Below are 23,394 nucleotides of genomic sequence, written 5' to 3'. Positions count from 1 at the left end.
GCAATGTGGAAATGCAAGCATTTTGACGATTTATCAGTCTTCTTTCACATCCTGAAAAGAGTATTTTTCATGAAGATGTTAATTCATTTGATTGATCATTCAGCCAAAATGTGTTTCTTCATATAATGGTTATTGAGCCTAGGGTTTTGACACGTTTCTGTGTGGATGGGATAGGGATCACCCGCTGACTGCTTTGCTCACATGCCTTTTGCAGGTAGATTCCAAGCCTAAAAACAGCACCACGGCATAATAAACCATTTTTGTCTGAATTGGGAAGCGAAGCCCGTATATTTAACCGGGTTTTAGTGGAAGGGGTTTCTCCATTGGAAAATATATTTTATCCATGCAGAAAAATGTTACATAAGCTAATACAATTGTGTATTTTTACACAAGTAGAATTTCCACCTAAAGCTAATTATGCATGTAGATTTCTTACTAACTAACTACTAAGAAATTGTTGCCTGCCATAGATTTTGATACTGTTTGGTATATGGGGTGTTTTTTATGCTACTGTAGTAGTATATTGTTACATGAAGGACAAATGTTGCATTCCTTTTAGTGATCAGATTCTGATTATTTTAGAGCTGCCAGAACCAATTATCTAAATACATTGGTGTTAGACCTGTCAGTCTTAGCCTTTGCCTTACTCCTTCATTTTTTCTGATCTCGTTTTTGCTGGCATTAGGACTCTGCACGCTTTACCACTACTAACCAATGCTAAAGTGTATGTGCTCACTCCTTAAAACATTGGCTTATAAACAGCTGTCATTTTTTATTTACTTTTAAGTCCCTAGTAAAGTGGCCAGGGCCCTTAAATGTATTTGCTACTAGTGGGTCCACAGCACTGCTTGTGCGACCCACTTAAGCAGCCCCTTCAATATGCCTCAGTCATGCCTCTGTAGAGCCTGTGTGAGCAGTTTAGAGTAATATTTTGACCTGGCCAAATAAACCTTTTTCTAGGCCCAAACCTTCCTTTTTAATACATATACGTCACCTCAATGGTAGGCACCAGACATCCCAGAGGGCAGGGTACACTGTATTTAAAGAGTAGGATATGTACTTTTTAAATGTCCTGGTAGTGAAAAACTCTTATATTTGTTTTTCACTACTGCATGGCCTATCTCTCCCATAAGATAACATTGGAGTTGCCTCATTATATTTTATAAGTGTACTTTCCAATGGGAAGAGATAACCAGTTCATTGTTTGGTGTCTCTGGAATCACAATTTAAAATCCTTTAGTGTCTCTGGAAATCAAAATTTAAAATCCTAACTTATGGTGAATCTGGATTTTAAATTTCAATTCTGAAAATGCCACTTTTAGAAAGTTGCAAAAAGAACAATTGATGGACAGAATGCAGAACAATGTCATACATTCACCCCAGTACAGAGATGCCGGCTACCTGGATTAGTTCCTGCAGAGGCTGATTTACTCAATCAGTACTATCAATAGCCCCTTTGCATTCAGAGTAAACCCTTGCACCCCTTCTGTCACTCATCAAGTTTCCACGGGTGCATCGCAGTATCTACTTGGACAGAGCCCGCCATTATAGCTTGACACTGCAATTTAAATAAACCGTAACCTGGTCCTGATGATGGCCTAACACTTCTGCAGGCCAAAACGCAGTCAACTTCCACAGTGGAACTCCCGGCACCCCCCTTTACGGATACCCTACTCATTTGAATTTTTGTATTCATGTACCATTAACTGCCTGGGTATTCCAAATATGTAAAGAATTTTAAAATCCCACTTGTTTTTTGTTGTGCCCATCATTATCGCTGTATATACCACGTCACGTGTCACTTGCTCCGTCACAAAGCCTCACGAGCACTTGTGCACAGTAGTTTGTAGGTTACATGTCATTCAATGTAACGCAGTACTACCGTCCCTTGTGCTTGTACATATGAAGTCCAACATGCTTATCGATTGAAATACAATTTACCTTTACAAGAAAATGTCTCCCTGGTTTTCTCCCCCTTTTGGATTTAATCTATTGCAATTAATTGTGCCACATGTACTTGACCGTAAAATAATACCCCTGTTGTTTGTAACAGATTTATAAAGCTTGGCCTAACTGGTTCCCTCTAGCCAGCCTGTGTTCCATCTTGATCGGTCTGAATTTGTTACTTTGTCCCAGTCTAGCACAACTAAATAGCCACAGTTGCATTACGTCTTTTGGCACTATTTTCCCTAAAAATGTAAAAATTCAATATCCCCCGTTCTAATACTTGAATTATTGGTTTTTTGATCTTTTTGTATTTATTAAAATATAAGGTATTTTTCCAACTCAGCACTGGGTCCCTTTTTGTGGTGTGTTTTCACTGTGATACTGTTTGAAGTGTTGTACAACCACTTCACACATTGCCTCTAAGTTAAGCCTGACTGCTCTGTGACAAGCTACCAGGGCAATTAGCACAGGTTAATTTGGGGTTTGCTTGTGCCTTACCCTGACAAGGATTGTGGTTTCTGCTTGACCAGGACTCACACCCCAGTCATCCAATGACCCAATTTCTTACAATTGGTGTCAGTGCTTGAATTGAAAATATAGAAGGGCAAATACTCCTTGCCCCAAAGTACATGTTAGCTGCTGAGAACTGACTGCAGGGACTCTCACATTAAAAGCATTGGAGAAGTGCTGAGAAGTGCAAGTACTATTTCTTCCAAATTAAAGAAGCAAAGGTACTGAGTATCTGATGGCACCTGCTGATTAAAGTACTGATTGGAGTGAATCACTGTTTTAGAGGGCCAATAAAATAGAGTGCATACAAGAGGTGACAGCAGATTTTAATCAAGCTTGCAATCATTTATCGGTAGTGCCACATGTAATTTTACAATTGCGTTACATTTTTAGCTGATTTCCACCAGTGAAACAAAGTGACCCCTTGATTGGTTCTGATAGTTGCCCTGACAGCTAACATGAAGACACATTTCCTCCTGTAAATTAACAACAGTCTTTGAGACTGATTCAGATCTTGGCGGACAGTTTACTCCGTCACAACGGTGACGGATGTCCCATCTTCTGAAATTTAAATCCCATTATATACAAAGGGATTTATATTTCGGCTGACGGGATATTTGTCACTGTTGTGATGGAGTAACCCGTCTACCAAGATCTAAATCAGGTCCTTTCTCTTCCATTAAAAAACAAAAAATGAAATACTAAGTGAATCTTACTTCCAATATACGTAGCCTGGCAGTTGATTCTATGTTGCCCCACTGAAATTTCACCAGAATTCTAATGCTAACAGTTTATGGCCTTGACAATGTGAGGCACACTATATTACTAGAATTGTGTGCTGCTGAATTTAAAGCATTGCATATGGAGGAGGCTAGAGAAAATTAGAAAATTATTTATATTGTCTGCTATTCATGTATTTTTTAAATGGGCAGATATAGAAATATAAGGGGAAACAGTTTTAGCAATTAAGGACACAGCACATTTTTAAGTGTTAGATTAAAAAGAAATAAAATATTAAAAAGCAAGCAAAAAATAAAACAGTTCGGAAGAAGCTTCTAATCATGCCTTTTATTTATACGTCATTAGACTGCAGGTGTAGGTACTATTTTTGATTGTTTGTAGATCCTTCAATTATGTACAGACATATATTTTTGTCATATATGTGGAAGGTGTAAATACCCATCGTAGACACATATGACAAATTTCCCTGCCATTGATGCACATTAGGCGCTATTTACAAAGTTCCTATGCCATATATTGAGTTCCAAATTACAGTATGTCCATTAAATGGGAAGCAAAAGCAATTTACCAATATTTAGCATCGGTAAAGTGCACAGAGCATTGAAGGCAGCAATTATAATGTCCAAAAATAAGGTGAAAAATCTTGGGTGAGCATGTAGAAAATGCAGGTTTTCAACACTACCTTACACTAACTCACTAAATTACTATTCCTGTGTGTAAAAGCAATGGGTACAAAGAAAAAAAAATACTTAACACAACTACTCTTATTGAGATTCTTTTGGAATGCTTCTTAGTGATAGCATTAAGGAACTGATAAGGGCAGTCTTTATTAACAGTTCAAAGACATTATGGGGCTACATGGACAGTAAAAGCAATATTCTGTGTCTTTGGTAGTTTATAACATCACTATTACTGGATGTTTTGATGACTGGATGAACATATCATAGAAAAATATGAAAATAATTGAAAACATACAAACAAATATAATATGGTCTATTTCCCTAAATCATAAATAATACAACCTTTTTCACATGAATTGGACATTTTTTTATATAATCACAGTGGCTGAAATATTGGCAGGGGGCTCTTGTCACTATGTCCTCCTTCCCTAAATTAATCCTCTTCAGTGAATTTTCTCTTCTATCATCAAGAGAAACAGCAAGCCTGAAACGAGTTTAGTAGACACACCATTCATGAAGCCAACCTCTGCTAACCATTAATCTTCATTGTTGGAAGCATGGTGGAATTTCATACTCCTGTAGAATTCTACTTTATGATTCAGGTCTTCATATGGAGGTAGGGATTAAACATGTAGTTTGTCAATAGCTGGGTGTTGTGTGGTGGATGGAAATGGCTGAGGAAACTTTTTAAGAAAAAGTGCCAAATAGGAATTAGTTGTAATGCCTGATATACTAAAGAAGGGCTGTAGGCTTGCTTGCGACAATCATATACAAATCCTCGGCTTGACCTTCATACTTTAACAACAATGATAAACAGCATCACATAGAAAGCAAGAAAATGTTTAAAATAAAGGCTCTTTTAAGCTATGGTATTGTTATATGGTTTTGTGAAGTGCAATGTTTTCCTTGTCACTATGAGATAGGATTGTTCTAAAGTTACATAACACTAAAATGAGAGTCTGTTCTCAAAAGCCAGAACATGAAATTTCTTTATATCTTGAACAAATAGTGTTCTCTGATTTTTTTGGTGCTAGAAGTATGTTGTTTCAGAATTTTGTGGCATGGACTGAGAAAACCAGAACCCATAAGGTAAGATGATTACCTCTGTAGAAATGCACAGCAGACAGCAAGAGACAAATCATCATTTTCCGGTTGTATTGTAGTATCGAAAAAGACAGGAAAAGTAGTGGAGAACATTATACAGAGATTTGACCTTTAATACCTGACAGCCTGTACAAGGCAAGCAAAAAAGGCAGGGCCATGGGCTCTACTTTTTATCCAACAGTGTCCCACCAGCTATTGCTGAGTTTTGTAATCTCTGTAGTATTAAAATAGAAGTTCAAAATTGGCACACAAATGTGCAAAGACAACCTGAGCTAGAAATGACACTATTGTTCCCAGCACTGTATATGGGATAGAAGGGACTGAAAGTTATTTTTAAGAGTATGTCGATGGGATACAAATTATTGCACAAGTTCCTTACACTTTGGAAAGGTATTGAGTGGAACTTAATTTCAATGGCCATGTATCTGACACACTTTATTTAAATTTAAGAGCATTTCCATTCGTTCAATGGGCCAACATAAATTAGAACACCGTGACAATGTTACAGTCCTTTGCTTTTGTTGAATGCTCTAAAATAATAATTCTAAATCACCAGTACAGTTGTAGATGGTGCTGGCTGCAAAATTGTATCAGGTTGGCCTGGGCGGGTTATCTAAACATGAAAAAATGAAGGAATCAGCAAAGACCCTGAGCAAGGATGCGAGTTATAGGAGTGAGAGATTAATTGTTTTCATGCCGGAATTGTGTCATTTAATTCCATGCAGAGGACTGCTGGACAAGGAAGGAATGAACTGTGGTTTTGAAAGGTGCCACCAAGATGTGCCAATCAATGTTTTGATACTGTTCCTAAACATCTCATATCTTAAATGATCCAGAATGTCACTTGTGCCTGAGGCATAAGCTGAAACCCTGCTTGTGCTGCATATTTTGTATTGAAAAATTGTTTGAACCTGCAACATTACTATCTTTTCCAGTAGCATGGCTAAATAGGGTGTGGATGAAAATGGCGTTTTATTTGTAAGTGTTCTAGGTTTTGCCTCAGGTTTTTCAGTAATCTCTGTTAAGTGTCTTTTCTGAGGTGTAGTGAAGTGATATCTTTCCTTCAATAGAGGGGCCAGCAATTGACAAGAAAGAACACACTCATTCTAGAAAATTCCTTTGTTTGAGGAAAATCAGATGGGGTTTTGAGACCAATTGCGACTCCATTGACCGGATGGCTTCTTTAAATTAAGAGAGAATACAAAAATGCTACTTAATGCATAGTGTTTTATGAGTCATGAGGTTTGTATTCACCTATTCTGTTCAGATAGGGATAATGTACTGTAAGGAGAGGGAGTGTAGAGCTTTGATTTCAGATGTGAGTGTGAACTATGTATCATGGTCCTAATTTTAGTTTTAATTCCAATATATGTTTATATGATTTGTTTCGTAAATGCAAGATTATTTGGTTGGACACATGTTCTGACATGATTAAAGCTTTTTAAAGAAATTATAAACTTACTTCTATTTAATTGCATTATGGAAACATGTAAAAGAGGCTTCTGATTCAAATTTATAATAATAAGGTAATTTATTTCCAGCCACATTTCCTGTTGTTTTGTTGGAAACCTTCTAAGTAAATGCATGTCTATTCACCACTCTTTGCTCCCACTGTTGGCCTCCTCTCATGTCTGTGTTTGCACCATCCTCAGCCTATATGTGAGGGCGCTGATGTTATACACCTCTGTTGCACCTAAGCACAAGTGTCCCGGTGATTCCACACCTAGATTTACCAGATTACTGACTAGAAAAATGTCTGCAAATAGAATCGGGAGGGGCTAAATTCTTATTTTGTTTGTTATTACCAGTTCTGGGGACAAAAACTTGTAAGGGCATGGTGCAAATTTCTGAATGGTGTCGGTTCTCCCAGACCCTGTAATTTCGGAATACTTGCAACATGCAGTTCCTAATCGATGCCTTAGTGAAGCACAAATATACCCTTACTCCTCTTTTCAAACTACCCTATCATGTGAGTGGTTTATGATGTTTTGAGCTTCGTTGTGCTCCGCTATCTATTTATTTACTGTGCACTGAAATGCAGATTTCAATTAAAATACATTGAAAATGCAAATGGTATTTTTTTCTTCCTACATCAGTTGTTTCTGTTATCATTTTTGTAGTAATTCTCTTTCATACTTGATTAATGTCTGCATAGGTATATTCAGTCTTGAAGAGAAATAAGTGGTCCATTTCAAGAAGACTACTCTGTTAGCAGGTATGATTTGTCAGATGGGTTTTATTGGGTATTGCCATTTATCAAGCGCACTTGTGCAACTCATACGGCATTGTAGTACTTTTACAAGTCTGGAGATGACTTTTCAAATAGTTCCATTGCATACAAGAGTTTGAATCAGTTTGTGGAGATGTCTGGTTAGTTGAGTTAATGGTATCTACCACTGCTAACTAACCATACTTACACATGGGAAAGAGCTGTCTCCATCAGAGTATAAACAAATATATCTGCTGAAGAAATTTGAGTGTATCTTTCATATAATAAATGCAAACCCTGGCACGGATAATTCAGCCTTTATTGCTTTTGATGTTGATGAAATGAATACAGTTGAGTTGAGCAGTAGTAATATCTAGTATTAAAAAATGGTGGGGCAGCAAGCATTATACAAAAACTTTTTTCTCAATCCAATAAAATAAAAGTTTTCTATGGCCTTTTTTTACCTTAGTTTCCTCTGAACCCCCATTTTAGGTTTCGCCTGCACATCACTTGAGAATAGCTTGTAAAATCTATTGTAGTCAATATATCTTAAAAGAGACTTCCATCCCGCCTTCTCTTCTTATTGGTCGGTTTGCTTGCCAATTTACTTTTCCTCCATTTTATTGGTTGTAGCCTTTGCTCCCTTTTGTATTTTTCTTATCGGTTTCCCATTTCCCAAGTACTCATTCCCATCTGCTGTGGAGACTGGGACTTTTTTATGGGTGAAGGCTGCACAGTGTTTATTGTGTACATTTAGTTATCTTCCGCTGGCTGCATGCATTTAGTGCCTACTTCTGTTTTGTACTTTCTCTCGTCTTGGTAATAATATCTTTTCCTTGTGTTAATTTCTTTCCATTTCCTTAAACAAATCTTTTTGATTAGCATTCAACATCTCCGTTTATTTTTTTTTGTTTTATATTTATTATTCTGACGCTGCCGTGGAGGGAGTGCTGCGGGCGGTGGGGCGGGGCGCGGGAGGAGCAGGGTGAGGGGTAGTAAACTACAGATTATGGCTGAACGGAGGTAAGTATACAAATAAATAAATAAAACACATTTCATTGCGTGCACAACAAAATTTGTTTTATTTATTTATTTGTTTACTTACCTCCATTCGGCCGTATTCCGTAGTTTACTACCCCCCCACCCTGCTCCTTCCCTGCCCCACCCCACCTCCCTGCAGCACTCCCTCCAAGGGCCGCTACTGTAGCAGGATAAACAAACGAAACCATTAAGCACTTTATTGAGACCCTTTCTGAGTGTCCCCATAAGTAGAGCGATGGGTGCATTTCTAGCAACAGCTCTACTTGGAGCACTGCTGCTTGTGCCTGTTGGAGCCAAGGTTTTGGCCAAGCAAGATTATCTGTACCTTGCCTTCTTAGTTAACCCCTGCAGCATTGCTGAACTTGACCTTATTGGTGTGTCAGGCAAGCAGCTCATACATTTGAAGGGACATTGCCTTTTGCAATTCTCCCATTAAAGCCCTCACAAAAGAGCGGAGCGGATCCCTAATAAGGAAAAATCACCTTAGTTATGATTTATTTTTATGTTGGCTAGTGATGCCATGTTGGACACAAATTGGCTAAAGCTGTAGCCATGTTGTAGGATATTTTAGAGTGGGGACATCACCTGTTGCACCTCTGCCCATTCCAAAAATGCCCCCATGAGGAGAATATTTTCACCTTACCTTAATGAAGTACATTATAGCTCTGCAGATTGTTGCAATGGTAGTCTTTTAGTCTCTGCGTCCTAATCCCCCTTCCCCAGCCATAAAGCAAAGGTCCCAAAGTGTGCCATCAGTAAACCTGAGGTATGACAATTATTATCTTTGTGTGAACACAAAATAAATTCTTATACTAAATAGTTCACCAGTGATAACTTTGGATGTCTTAGTGTCAAACCAATGACGACATTTGTGATTAATGTAGACAAGGTATAAAGTCATATTTTGGGTAAAGCATGTGTGAGTTTAGTTGTTTGCAATTTGGATGTTTTAGTGGATTATACTAGTTGCTATTCTTAAGACATAATAAAGTGTGTTGGGACAGTCTTACAGTCCTCAAAATGCCAGGGTGCTTATCTCACCAGTCTTAATGTAAACAACACAGGCCTATCTTTCGACATATGTTAAGCAACTCTTTTACTGAATATGCCTGTTTCATGGAGACCTGAGAGTAAGCATAACAAAACTTTACCTACACACAACAAACAGAATATATGCGAGGAGGAACTTAGAACACTAGACGAGAATTTTGTCTTACAACTTGAACGTCAGTATAATGGAAATAACATTTTACAATGAGTACAATGCTTCTTTAATACCTAAGTCCACACGGTGTTGTAAATCAGCCAAAATATTATAGTGGGACAGCAGTTAAGGTATCTGGGATCCAAATTGGAATGCATTTCATTATTTTTTAAATGATGTCGATCATAGGAAAACTCACTGACGGGTACAGTTAATTTTTAAGAAGCTGGAGATTTAATTTTCACAGATTCTATTACACTGGCATTTAATTAACTGGTTTTAGTAACAGTGATATTGACAATACTCATTTTATTGAAATCTGGATGTAAAAAAAATTCATTGACTTACTCAAAATGCTAAAATTTGAACCTAAGACCTGTAAATTACAGCCCCCTGAAATGTTTTGTTTTTTTTGTACTTGAAAAATAAATAAATAAATCACTATTGCAAGAAGTGGGGATGTGCATTGAATTCACTGAAGCCCTCAATGCAGATTTTCTGGAAACCCCCCCCCAGAAATCCTGCCTCATATGTTACTGACACCAGTGTATAATATTTTCTGGATTTAATATTATAATAGCACTCCAGTGAATTTCTTGAGAAAAGGCTATTGACTATGTAAATATGTTGGTAAACTAATTCTTAACATGTTTTCCTTTCAGTCACTTTTCTTCATATAGATTTTACCATGTTTTTCTTGGGATGCTAACAACGTGCAGTTTTGTGTTAATGTTTTGTTGGGATTTCAAAAGAAAATTACAATGTAGCATCCAAATGTTTTAAATGTATTCTCTCCTAACTGACCACATCAACTATGATTTGATCATGTCTCACCAGTTTTCGAATGGGCCCGGATGAAATTTCCATTATCCAAATTAAACTCACATAATTTCGTATCATGATTGTTACGTTTGTTAACCTAAATTCTGCTTTTTGTCACAGTTGGTAATTACTCACCATTTACCATAAAAATTTAGCATGAGCACCCAGGGGCAACGTGAACGAGCAGAACGCGAGTGGCTGCTGTTTACATCATTCGTGTTTTTTGCGCTATTTTTTTAGTGCGAAATGCATCTTTGCATTCAATGCTGCTTTGCATTTCATGAAATTAAGTGTCATTTAGCGTCATTTTTACGAAATTTGGCGTAATTATGCACATTTCGCGCACCCCTAGTTGCAATGCAGAGGCAGGAACACTTTTCTAATTTTTTTCTGTCATGGTATTTGTAATTGGTTGTTTTTATGAGGGATCTAAGAGGAGAAAGGAAGTGCTGAAAAACGGTGTAGTGCGTCCGGAGACAAATACAGCCTGCTGAATGTTGAGCCTATTCTAGCAGCACTCCCACAGTTAACAGAAAATCAGAATGCCGGCAAGAATTCCCATAAACACTCTGTTGCTCTCCCCAGCTGTCAACTCCTCCAGGATCTGCTGCAGCTCATTATTCTGACAATATCGGTGTTGTGAAGACCCAAACAATAAAACTAATTAGATTTAAAAAAATACGAGTTCATGAGAAACTTCCTATAATGTTTAACCATTGGAAAATAGATCTAAAATTGTCTTTTAAAGTAGCAGAGATATAGGATATGTAACAAATGCATTTGCAAAATACCGTTTTGCTTTAGGTGCTCGGAATCAATAATTTCAGATGACATTTTGACTTAAAAATCTCATAGAAATATTCCTACAATAAATTCGTGGACGTAATATTTATAAAATGTAAGTGGAACACATGTCCAGCTGAATGCCCTCAAAATATAGTTTAGAAATAGATGTCATTCTAGTGATCAAGTTATATTGATCTTGGAAGCCCGTGTCATAATCCATAATTAATTCACATTAAATGACCCTGCACTCAAGAACTGAGTTACAAGTTGATACTTTATCTTATTTTGTGAAAATCTAAAGGTGATGATGCAGATTCATGTAGAGCTCTCAATGCTCTGGGAAGTTAGCTTATTTCCAAGTGTCTGAAATGTTATCAGTCACAGGAACTGTGGCACAGATTTTTTTCAGTCACAGGAACTGTTGCCCAGAAAGATAACTTAAAATGGCAGAGTCACGAAAATTGTTCAAGTAGAGCGGTCTGGGTTTGAATTCAGAGGCCAAATCAGACAGTTTGGTGAACAAAATATGGAAATATATTTGCACTATTTTTGCTGTTTATGTGATAAAGAGTGGAGAAACAGACTCTCTCCCTCTCTCTCTCTCTCATGAATAAAAAATGCTACAAACTGATTTCACGTGTGACAAATGAGGAGCACTCATTTTATGAACAGGAGCCATGATGTGGAATTAGTTTGTTTCATGTTTGCCTTGGTGCTTTTACCACTTGCTCCATTCTATATTGAACAACTATCAGAAACGATGGATATAGATTTGTGTTGTTTGCACCGGATCGAACTTTCTATGCTACACCTCTGTCCTTTGGATTCCACGTCTGCTTTCATAGGAAATGGACAATTAAAAAAATGACATTGCCCCTTAATAACAGAGGTGCAATATCATTTAATTCATGTGTTGAACTATTGCATGAGTGTGCCTGACTAAACACCAAAAGTAATAGAGAATGAGGATAGACGATAAGGGTAGATTACATAAACACAAGTAATATATATATATGAGTTCTGAAAGGGAGACATCTAAAAGATGCATTTACTAAAAAGACGCCCTTCAGGAGAGACATCTGAACAGAACCATGTCCAATCAATGATATTTACTATATTACAATGGCAATTATGAAAAGGCACTCAATTAGAAATAAAGTAAATGATGGCGTAAGTGAAAATAGGCTATCAATGCCTCAACATGAAGACAATAACATGAAATACTAAACTCTATTACTACAGCTTAAGTTTCTATATCAATTTGTGGAAGGAGAGTTGAGGTTATATTATAGATTGGGAAGAATAAAAGTAAATGTTAGCATGCATTTCAAGGTAAAATGTAATTGTCTGATTTTTTTTTTTTTTAAACAAATGCCTTTATTTCATACCAAATAAGGGAATATTTTTCAAGTGAACAAAGGTTTTTTTTAATTGTTGTTAAGTAGCATTTTCCATGGGAAATTGTGTTATTGGCTATTATTTAGAAGTGACAAATTATAAGTAAACAGTGCCTGTCTATATCCTTATTGTTTGGTTTTCTCGTAATTTTATGTATCGCATGTTTTGAACTATATTGGGATTTGCAATGCAATATTTGCTAGAGATATATTAAGGTAGTGTATGAAATGTGTGGTGTTTGTGAGCTTGCAATGATTTTAAAAATGTGTTACATTTGATGTATTGCTATCACAATATCTCATATTATTGATTCACTAAGCTGACAAAACAAGAGTGAACACAGGTTCTAAATGTAGAGAAACACAAACATTTCAAAAAGCCAGAAAAAGAAAACATGAGAAAAGAAAATGAACATTAGCTGCGTTGTAAGTGTTACTGGTATGGGTTGTTTTAAAGATAACATGTCAAATGAAATAAGACTTGGCATAAAAATGAGCTTTAGTTAATCTAGAATTAAGAGTGATGCCGCCTCGAAAAGTGTAGTGTGCAGTAGCTTTGCTGTGTGCCTTGGAATGTGATATAAGGTGTAGTGTATATTGACAGCACAAATTAACTCCTTAAGTATTACTGTAACTCCATTTTAAGTATCAAGGAGTACATAATTTAAGGAGCTTAAAAAAGCAAAAAAAAATAGCTGTACAGTCCTATTAGTTTATAATGCATATACGATTGTTCACCTGCATCCTTTTGATTCTCTACATAAATGAGAGAGCGACAGGGAAAAAAAGAGAGAGAAACAAGAACAGATATGCAGGATTAATGAGCAAGTGGACAAAATGTTCCCCCCTCATAGGCGTGACACATGACATTTGGAAAGGAAAAAAATAAAAAGCTGCCAATTTAATATCATTCCCCAATAGAATTCCTATTGGGCTCCATCTTAGAAGATGGACAAAGCTATACCAAGCAAACATTAGATCAGTCAGACTACGCTCCAAGGGAAACCAAGTTGTGCAACATGCGACACCCAAACAGAGGTCCCATGTAACACTGCCCTTCAAGTTAAAAAAAGGTTCAAGAAAAAGAAAATCATTTCCTAATAACAGAGAAAAGACATGTACGGTTTTATGTAACAGTGACAGGACAACCGTCCAGGAGTCGTACACTGGATAAGTTTCAAGATCTACTCAGAAAAAAAGGATGGACACAATCCCGGTGCCCTTTATCACCAGTTCTCGGTGTACTGTAGCTTCTAACGTTTGATTGTGTACCAGTGACAAGCACTTAACAAATTGGGGTTACACAAAAGCAAAGTAAAAATGCATTCAGGTCACAGACATAAAGAATAAAGGAAAAACTTACAGACAATCTGATTTTATCACAGACAAATGGCTGAGTTGCCTAACCTGTTTCAGGCTGATAAAAAGTGACTGGACTTCTCACACTGGGTTTCACAGACAGAAGCAACAGACAAGCCAATGCTAAAAAGACTTGAAGCGAGGAAAGTGAGTTGGTTTGGATCTGGAGTTTTTGAGATAATGAAGACAGAAAGAGTGAAGACAGGATGGAGAGGAGGTGGTAGGTACTCACGAATGGTTAAATCCATCACTTGAGAGGCCAAGCAGAAGACAGGATGTTCATACATTTCTCTCTTTTTCCCTATAAAAGAGGATTTGGGCATGCAAGAGGCTTAGGTCAGAGGTAAAGAGGTCATAGGTCAGAGGAAAACTTTTACATTAGGTTAAAGGGAAAAAAGCTGTAGAGTAGTTGGGATACACACAGGATAAAAGAAAAAAAAGAGTTTTAAAATTGAGAGATCTTCTGGATTAACCATTCAGCATGCCATGAGTCACAAAAGAGACTGTGACCATGATACTAGGGTTCTTGATTGAATTGCTTTTTTCAAGAATATAGTGATCCAAACATCATGAATAAAGGGAAACAGAATATTTTGGATTTAGGCTCCAAGATACTAAGGATTTAAATCTTTAGTATCTAAGGCTTTTTGTGGTATTTCTTCATAAACATAGCCTCAAGCAATATTACTACAGGCAATATTTACATAAGTCAACAATGAGACTTATTGGTGTCAATTAAAATTATTCATGATAAAGCAAATATCATACACTTTTGTTTGTATGCCACATAGTAGTAATATTCTGAATTAATATAACACACATTGGACTATGCCCATGAGAGAAAACCTGACACATGCAGCTGGTGGATGTTGGGTTGTTCAAAAGAACAATCCCAGCATGCTCTGAAATCAATGGCACAGCCACTTTCATAGAGATAGTGTACAAAGTGGATGTGCCACTAACAGATAGGGAAGGAAAAAAGCAGAAAAGAGCAGGTAGTGTGGAATGAAGTACTTCTCTGAAAGAGCTGAAAAAAGAGTTTGTTGCTTCAAAGTATTCCCAGACCTAAAAGTCACAGCGCAAAAGAGGGCAGGTCATTAACGCAACCAAGAAGAATTGAGGCACAAAAGGAAAGTACACACTAAGGTGTTCTACTTGGGATATGAATGCATTTTTACTTACAGATCTTAATGTTTGTTTTGCATAGTTTAATCTGAAAGGAGAGAGCAGATCTTACCAACATGTTAGTACTGGTAGTTTGATAGTCCAGGGAAGCCAGCAGTTTGGAGAAACATCCTTTTAAGCTAAATCTCTACTAGTCTGAATCTTCCTCAGACCAATTTTTATGCGTTAACATTGTAATTACAGAATGCACCAAAAAAACTTCCTACTTCGTGAAACACTTTTTCTAAATGTGCCACTTGTTACCAAGCTGGAAATATCCATTTGGTGCCCAGTTCTTGAGGGGTATAAAACACAGCATCAATCACCACTGGTACACAATTCACATTGCAAACCAAAAAAGAGATGGTGACAGAATGCACAGATGATCCCTGAAATTGACAGTACTGGGAATGCTCCCACATACACGAGAATTCTAACAAAGTAAGTATGACAAGAATTGCAATTTCCCTTCATGCTTCAAAGGGTAACCAGGTTCAAATTCAATTCAATCTCTAAAGAAAGTAAAATCTGAGGGGTGACATTTTAGAACTTACTTTTTTCACTTTTCTCACAAAAAGAATACATTCATGTGTATGCTACATTAAACTGCCTCGTTTCCAGGACTGATCACATTTGGATATTGATCAGCAAATGTAAAGGTACATGCTTAGGAATCTCTCAAAACACATTTCAGTAATGACGTAGCTCACCTATGACAAATATCAATAAAAATCCAGGACTCAGTGTAATGAGGAAACCACTTAATCTAGCCATGGGATAAAATTCAATTTTCTATCTCACTCACAATTAAGACTTGGAAAAACTGGCAAAAGTAATTCCATTCATACATTTTCTAGACTAAGTTTTTCATGAGAAAGCAAGATTCCAGCCACGCCTTGTGGCTTTATTTTGGTGAAGGAAATGACATATGTGTTCAGGACAAAATTACTTCAATTCATATTTTCTTTTCAATTTTGAGCTGAACCTGTGCATAAACAGTACTTTTATTTTTTATTATCGAAAGCCTTACCTTCAATTTTTGCATATTCTGACAGTCGTGTATAGTTGGTCAAAGCTGCTTGTTCTAAGCATTTGCGGATGACGTTTTTTACATCTTCTTGAGGGACAGGAGTTACTATGTCTTTCATTAGAACCTTGGCATACAAAATGGTTAAAATGTCATGTCACACTATTTTATTTTTTATTTACAAATGTGTCTAAGTTAAGATAGGTGTAACAGATCTTGCCTCCTTTTCTCTAGGGTGGCTATTTATGCATCTACCTATTTATATGTCTTCCTGCCTATCTGTCTTTCTATCAATAACTTTATGTGAAACACTCCTAAACAGATAAAACAAATACAATATTGTACACAGAATAATTGGAGTGATTAAGAACTTTCACTACAGTAGCAAAACAAAATTTCAAAACCGTTTTTCATGTACAAATTAACACGTCCTATTTACATATGTGAATCAGTTATTAAAATACCTAGCTAAAATATAACATGTATCAAAGGATGCATGCTTACCCTTTCCAACAGTGACAGAGTAGCTTTCAAAGCACCCTCTGGTCGGCCAAATGGAAAACAATACCTACAAAACATATATTTAAATTTTGTTTCTGATGGAATATTTTTTTTTTACAAAATAGGAACACACAAATTAAGACGTATTTACATCAACATCTACATCGAGTGGACAGCTGGGACATTTTTTCAAGTTTTACCTAAAGTGTGTTATCTGATTTTCCAGAAGTAATCGAAGCCTTTCTTTGATTTCTTCAAAACGCTCTTTCTCTTCTACTGTGACAGTTCCTATTCCATCAGGCCTAGAGGAAATAATACAATGATACTTCAAACTTCTCTTTGTGACATCAACTTTATAAATAAAAAAAATACATAACTCATATTTTCATAAGCGATGAAAGAGCTCAGAAGACATTTGATCTGAACATGTCATGCAGGAAACGAAACATCAGACTGAGTCACGAAAGCAACCTCCAAAATAGGAACACTAAAAAGAAACAGGGCTTTGAGATTGTCTACCTAGAGCCCCTTTCTTGCACCCGTCTGCTGTGCCCATTCAAATGTACTTCCCTATGGTCGACTTTAGTGGCAATTCATTTCATATACAGAAAAATGTCATTTCTTTATAAAATGCTTGTATGTGTGCATTTGTTATACGAGTGCTTCCCTTTCATCTATTTGGTATCAGATTTTATTTTTAACGGAGGCAATTATCGAAACAGTCCTCAAAACAATATCAAGTTGTAATATTTATGATTGACAATTCATTGGAAAAAAAATATTCGTCATATTTAATGGTCTTTTAGAAACAATTGATATTATTGAAACAACGTTGAACATCCTCTGCATTTAAAAGGATGAGAACGATTACGAGTAGGGCTCCCAACTTTATTGCATTTTTTTTGTTAATTTTCTCTATGTATTTATTTATATTTATGTATTGCTCTTCATCTTTACGTATATCCATTTTTTTAGTTCTGTTTAACAAATTGCGTTCCAGCCAGTATATTTCCACATGTATTTTATCGATGAAAGTACACTTACACTTGGATGCCTGTCGGGTTGTAGCACTAAAATACAATGATAAACTCAAATGAAATATTGACATTGCGGTACAATCCGCGTGAAGTCATTTGCAGCTGGTCATAGAATTCACATCTGTTTATTTCACTCCCAATGCTATCAATCTCCGAAGATATTAGTCCGACGTTCACGAGTAACTACATTAAGGGGTCAATGAAAGGACCTACTATCCGTCATTGTCCATTGGACAAAAACTACAGACAATGCAATACAATGTGATAAACCAAAATGTTGCAGAAAAACAGCATTAATACAGTCGAGCAAGTCCCTGTTCGTGTGACCATTTAAAGCAGGGATTTTGCACAATATCCATCGCTGTAATATCCCGCGTGGTTTCTTTCAAAGCAAAAAATAAATTAATTGTAGGGCTTAACGTCTGTGACAAACTTTTTAGGCGCTACTTCGCCCTCACACAAATGCATGCCAAAAATAAAAGTAAAGCCTGTTTTTTTATGTGCTGCGTTTTTCGGTCGGTTGAACATTGCATTGTGGAACACAAACCGAAGTGTAAGGTGATACAAAGTGCCAGGGTGTATTTCCTCTTTTCTTTATCCCCGGTTGGTTGCACAATGTCGCTCGTCTCCGAATATTTACACCACACTGTAATCCACGAGGCACCCCGACTAATCCATTCACTAAAGGCATCGGCGCTCCAGACTGCGAGCATGTTCACTCGCGATTATTGTAATGCAAATAATACGGATTTGTCTGTTACCTATGCACGCCCTATCTATACAGTCTCCTTTTTGGTAATGCAATTCGTCTGTCTGGAGCTGAACAAATGTTCCTTCTAAGTGGCCCGCTTCGCCACTGAATCTTAGCAAGTAAAATCCTCAAAACGAGGCATTTTATCCATACAAACGGCTTGGCAAAGGGTTGCAAACCGTCTAATGAACCTGCTGGCGGGGGTTAATTGGTGAGTTATATTTGCCTTTATTTCGCGACTGGCAAGGCCTCAAAATAAAGTTGAAAGTCTGTACAGCGATGTAGTCAGGGAAGGAAGCTGGAATGTATTGCTCATGCCACCTGCTTACAGGTATTTCACAAAGTGACTTGCTTCATGTGCCTAAGGTACTTCTGAAAAACTAACACTCGTCACCTCTGCGTGTACTGACATCTGATGTGCAGCCCGGGCTTGATACAGGCATCACGACATAGGAATGTGCAAAGAACGTCCGGTTTCATCATGTGTCTCTTTTAATATTCTGCGTGGGCTTTTATGCTCTAAGGAGTCCGGGTTTTCCTGTAAACTCCAAGATAGAAAATATACATACTTTTTTCTGGGAGTTAACGTGCACCCTATGAAAAACTCCATCACTTCATCTGACATTTCTAGCCCATTCACGCCTTGTTTCGGTTTTTTCAACACAAAATCATCGAATTTTCTTAGCTGATAACGTATCATGTCGTTTTATAATTAACTGTCAGCATTTATGAGGTATAACCATGTATATTAGACATGCTTAAAAGCTTCCTTTAAAAAAAAAACCTGAAAACTGTCATTGACTGACGTACATTCATAAAAAGTAAAAACAGACTAAATGTGGCACACTATTTATAAGGAATGCATTTCACTTCATCCTCACCAGCTCTCTTTCAGCAGCACCCCCACTCACGGCTCTCCAAAAGGCATATAAATAGAAAGTAGCTCTGGAAAATGATTTGTCACATACTGTGCGTCCGCACGAGAAATCAGCGTTTTATAGTCAGCGCAGCCGCGAACCTGTGGTTATCTACAGGTTGACTGCGGCCACTTCCGGAGCTCACACGGATGTCTGGAAGGGTCTGCCAACCAGACGCCATCCCCACTGCAAGGGCCTCCTTTCTCAAACAGATGCGGACTATATTACATTTGACACGAGGACCATCTCTTGATTCCACCTTTCAAATTTTCGGCAAAACATTTTCTCACTGTCCTTCACAAAGTTGACGTTTTCGGCAGCATGATAGGAAACATGTCACGTCGGCTGCTTTTCAAGTCCTTGTCACAGTGGTTAGCACCAGTTCTGTCATCTTCACTCTCCTCACGTTCTCCCATCTTGAGCCATGTCACAATGGATAATTGTTCTAATGTTTTTGTCAAATTTCAAATATTATCACACAGATCTTCGGCAGTGCTGGTTATGTTAATGTTTACACTGCTCATCTTCCCAGAAGCAGGAATACATTAAGTTATGTTAAATGCAAGGACTTCATCAGCATGAAGCATACATAGCTAAAAGCCTCAAGGCTCAATAAAACAAAATGTAGAATTTTCTAGACAATCATATTGTCATTTTTACATATGCCATCCTTTATACAAACATATTTTTCCACAGTGATCAAACGCAAAAGCATCAGTGAAAAGAAACTGTAAGACTAGGCTCTGTTTTGATGCTCAGTGGCACTGCAAGGTTACCATGGCCCCGAGGCCACCTCCCCTCACTCGAAGCGCCCCAAAAAGCATTAGTCCCCCCCTGAATGGGTAGGTTATTGGATTCAAGATTGTTAGTGGTTCTGCTATTCTACGCATGGGTTTCTGAGTTCTTTTACGGAATATTTGTACGAAGTTGTAGTGCACATTTGCCCCTGATCGTCGGTGAAAGCAGACAATATTTAGAAATAAACAGAAGGGAGTGAGGATTCACTCCAAATATTATATTCTCGGAAATGTGTTGGCAAATTATGCATTTCTTTAGTGAAGTGAAGCGCAGATTCAGGTGTTGACTCTAGGATTCATGGGGGCAGATTTGCGAGGCACTTGCGATGCATTTGTGCCGCTGCTGAGTCACTTCTGTGACGCAGTGGCAGCATAAAGCAAGCGCCATGCTGCAACGGATTTACAACGTGATGCATCTAGAGAGATGCGTCACGCCATAAACCCCTACGCCACATTATACCTGCGTCAGGTATAATGTGGGCGTACCGTCGCAGTGTGGGCGGTCCGTCGCAGGAAAGCCTCGGAAAAGGGCCTGAGTGAAATCTACAAGATTTGACTAAGTCACTCTTCCGACGCCGCTGCGTCAAAAAACCTTGCGCCTGCTTGAAGCAGGCGTAAGGCGAGACGCAGCATGTTGGAGATAGGCCGGATTGGAACAGTGCTGGAGTTGCGTCGTGCCCGCGAAACGACTCTAGCACTGCACCAACCTTACGCCGGCAGATACGACGCGCATCTGCCTATCCGTGCGCCATGGCGCGCCTCATTGTAAATGCGACGCATCCGTGGTGGCGCATGGGTAGCTTGGCGTGTCACAAGTTTTCTGGCGCATCCCTGCTGATTTGCAGAGATGCGCCAGAACTTGTAAACCTGCCCCATGGTCTCTTGTAAACTGTGCAACTTTAAAAAGTCAATTGCATTTTGATAGATTCGTAAAGTCTCACACGTTCCAGATTTGCACAACAGTCTCTGCTCTATTGTGCTCCACAGACTGTGCTGGCAACTGACTGTGGAATCAGTAGCAAATGCTGCGGTGCACTTCATCCTCTGACGTTTCACTGTACTATTTCCAGTGCCAAGCTACACCACAAATCCAGTACAATAATCATGCATAAGTGCAGGACTATTTTTAGTCCTGTAATAATACTTCATGCAACAAGGGCTGCTGCTTCAGTGCGATTCGCATTAAAGATGCCCTTTTTTCAACAACTTGCATATAGACTGCCCAAATGTCCATAATCGAAAACCACAATGTTATTGCAAGCAGAGATATATTGAAGCAGTCCCCTCCACAACTCAGTAAGGAGAGTGGTTGGAGAACATACAGGGGAACAACGGTTGTGTAGGCTAAACAGAGACATATTGCCCTTTATTTCCCATTCTTCTGGTAGCATGCACATTTTAGGGCCTGGACTGGCGACACCAAAATGTGCTATTTTACAGCCCATGCAGTGCAAATGTACCACTGTGACTCAGCCACACTCTTGCAACCCAGATTCAGAAGTCAAGCCATGAAAATGTGTCAACACTTAGTAGCAATTAAATATACGTTTAGAATGGGAAGGAGCATTGATATACCAATGAATTGTTGTGAATGTTTGAGGCAAATGTTTCAATTTCACAATTTAATGTTTTGGTCAAAATAGATAGGAATAAAAAAGAACTCAATAAGGGAATGTCCCTTCACTGCACACCATTGCGTTTTACACAAATGAGTGTCAATAGGAACATTACTAACATTTGATCATGGACATCATGCCTGAAGCTAGGGGTTCAAAGGAAATTCAAAGGGCCATATGTATCAAAATCCTCATTAGCGATTCTCAAATAGCGAATTTTTGCGAATCGCTATTTGAGAACCGCAAAATGCTATGTATGTAGGATTTGCAATAAATTTTGCGAATCCTACATATTCCTTAATTGCGAATCTCAAATTGCGATTCGCAATTAAGGAATACCTACCCATTCATTCCGATGGGCCTAGAGGCCCATAGGAATGAATGGGAAGACATTCTCAATTTGCGATTAGCAATTAGAGAATCGCAAATTGAGAATGCAATTTCAAGGGTGCAACGGTGTCAAAAGGACACCCTGTTGCACCCCTGAAATAAGCATGGGTGCACATGTGGCGAACATACATGCCTCTTCACATTGCACTTTGAAAAATGCAAAAAAGTGAATTTTTCAAAGAAATCGCAAATTACCACCAACTTGAAGTTGGTGGTAATTTGCGATTCCTTAAGGCCAAATTGCACTTTGTTGGTGCTTCTTACATTGCATTTAAGAAATCGCAAAATTTGCGATTCCTTAAATGCAATCGCAAAATAAGGAATCACAAATTATGCAATTCCTTATTTTGCACGCAGATTTGCCTCATACATACCACTAAGCTAAATTGCGATCGCAAACGCCGAAATTCTGCGAATTTCGGCATTTGCGATCGCAATTTTTCTTGATACATATGGCCCAAAGAGCCTAAATCCCGATAGTCACATTTTGCTTTAAAACATATGCATGACCGATAACGCCAAACATCATGCCGCTTAAGCTGTGGTTGGAAAATAAGTACTTCTATCAGCACTGGACATCGGCCTCAATGCACACATTTATCCAGTTTGCACTATCCTGTTCACTTTTAACATTACTATATTGATGGATGTTGTTCTAAATATACAATTAACAGTAATGCACAATTTCGTTCCAAGTTAACAATGGTGCAGTAATGTGGATTGTTGTCTAAATTTGACAAGGCATAGAAATGGAAAACACTTCCTAGTTTCCAAAATGCAGCAGCAAGGCACAATTTAAGCAGCTTACCTTTCAGGTTACATCCCATTTTCCCAAAAGATTCTGCTGAGCTATCTCAAAAGGATTGCAATATGTGGCACTCAGGTTACACACAAATCTCTGCAGTAGGTGCATGTTGTGTTTTTTTTTTTGGGGGGGGGCGTAGTTTCCACAGTTGGAAGCATAACACTTTAAAGAGAGCTGTGCATTATGTATTAGAACATACAGGTTATAGGAGCATGGGTGAATGTTTATAAGAGGAGAAACAGGTTACATCAAGTTAAAGTTAGATACAGTTTACAATCTAGCATTAGAGCCCTTCGTAGCGGGCTCTACCGGCTATTAGAGGCCTGCTCCAGCGAGAGGGCCTTTAACAAAAGAGCAGGCCTTTAATGGCAGACAAAGCCCTCTATGGAGGGCTCTAATGCTATTAGAACATTTCGCCACTAGAGGGTAGAATGTTCTAACAAACAAATAAAGGCCTCAGTGAGCCCAAAGGGACTTAAATTCCCTTAGGCTCACTGAGACCTTTGTTCACAGCAACAGCTGCGAATGACAAACATTGGAATGTTGGAGCTATGGGCTTCTACTGGCCATTAGGAGTCCGGAGCACTCC

At 38.0% G+C, this 23,394-nt stretch overlaps 1 protein-coding gene across 15 annotated transcripts in view; it reads right to left on the bottom strand.

The window, feature by feature from the left end:
• Positions 1-23,394, bottom strand: part of CADPS (calcium dependent secretion activator) — a 1,625,151-nt gene that overhangs the window by 639,149 nt on the left and 962,608 nt on the right. For 5 of the 15 annotated variants that reach the window (XM_085624714.1, XM_085624723.1, XM_085624709.1 and 2 more), the window contains 5 exons: positions 16,693-16,794; positions 16,496-16,559; positions 15,995-16,118; positions 14,033-14,101; positions 13,180-13,197 (listed from right to left, as the gene is read on the bottom strand). In XM_085624714.1, coding sequence (XP_085480840.1) covers positions 13,180-13,197; positions 14,033-14,101; positions 15,995-16,118; positions 16,496-16,559; positions 16,693-16,794 — 377 coding nt within the window. The remainder of the gene's footprint in view (positions 1-13,179; positions 13,198-14,032; positions 14,102-15,994; positions 16,119-16,495; positions 16,560-16,692; positions 16,795-23,394) is intronic. The other 10 variants (XM_085624718.1, XM_085624713.1, XM_085624722.1 and 7 more) reach the window with 3 other exon arrangements.

The sequence above is a fragment of the Triturus cristatus genome, chromosome 9 (genome assembly GCF_964204655.1).
Source record: "Triturus cristatus chromosome 9, aTriCri1.1, whole genome shotgun sequence".
Lineage (NCBI taxonomy): Eukaryota > Metazoa > Chordata > Amphibia > Caudata > Salamandridae > Triturus > Triturus cristatus.
This window is presented reverse-complemented; position numbering and strand designations above follow the sequence as displayed.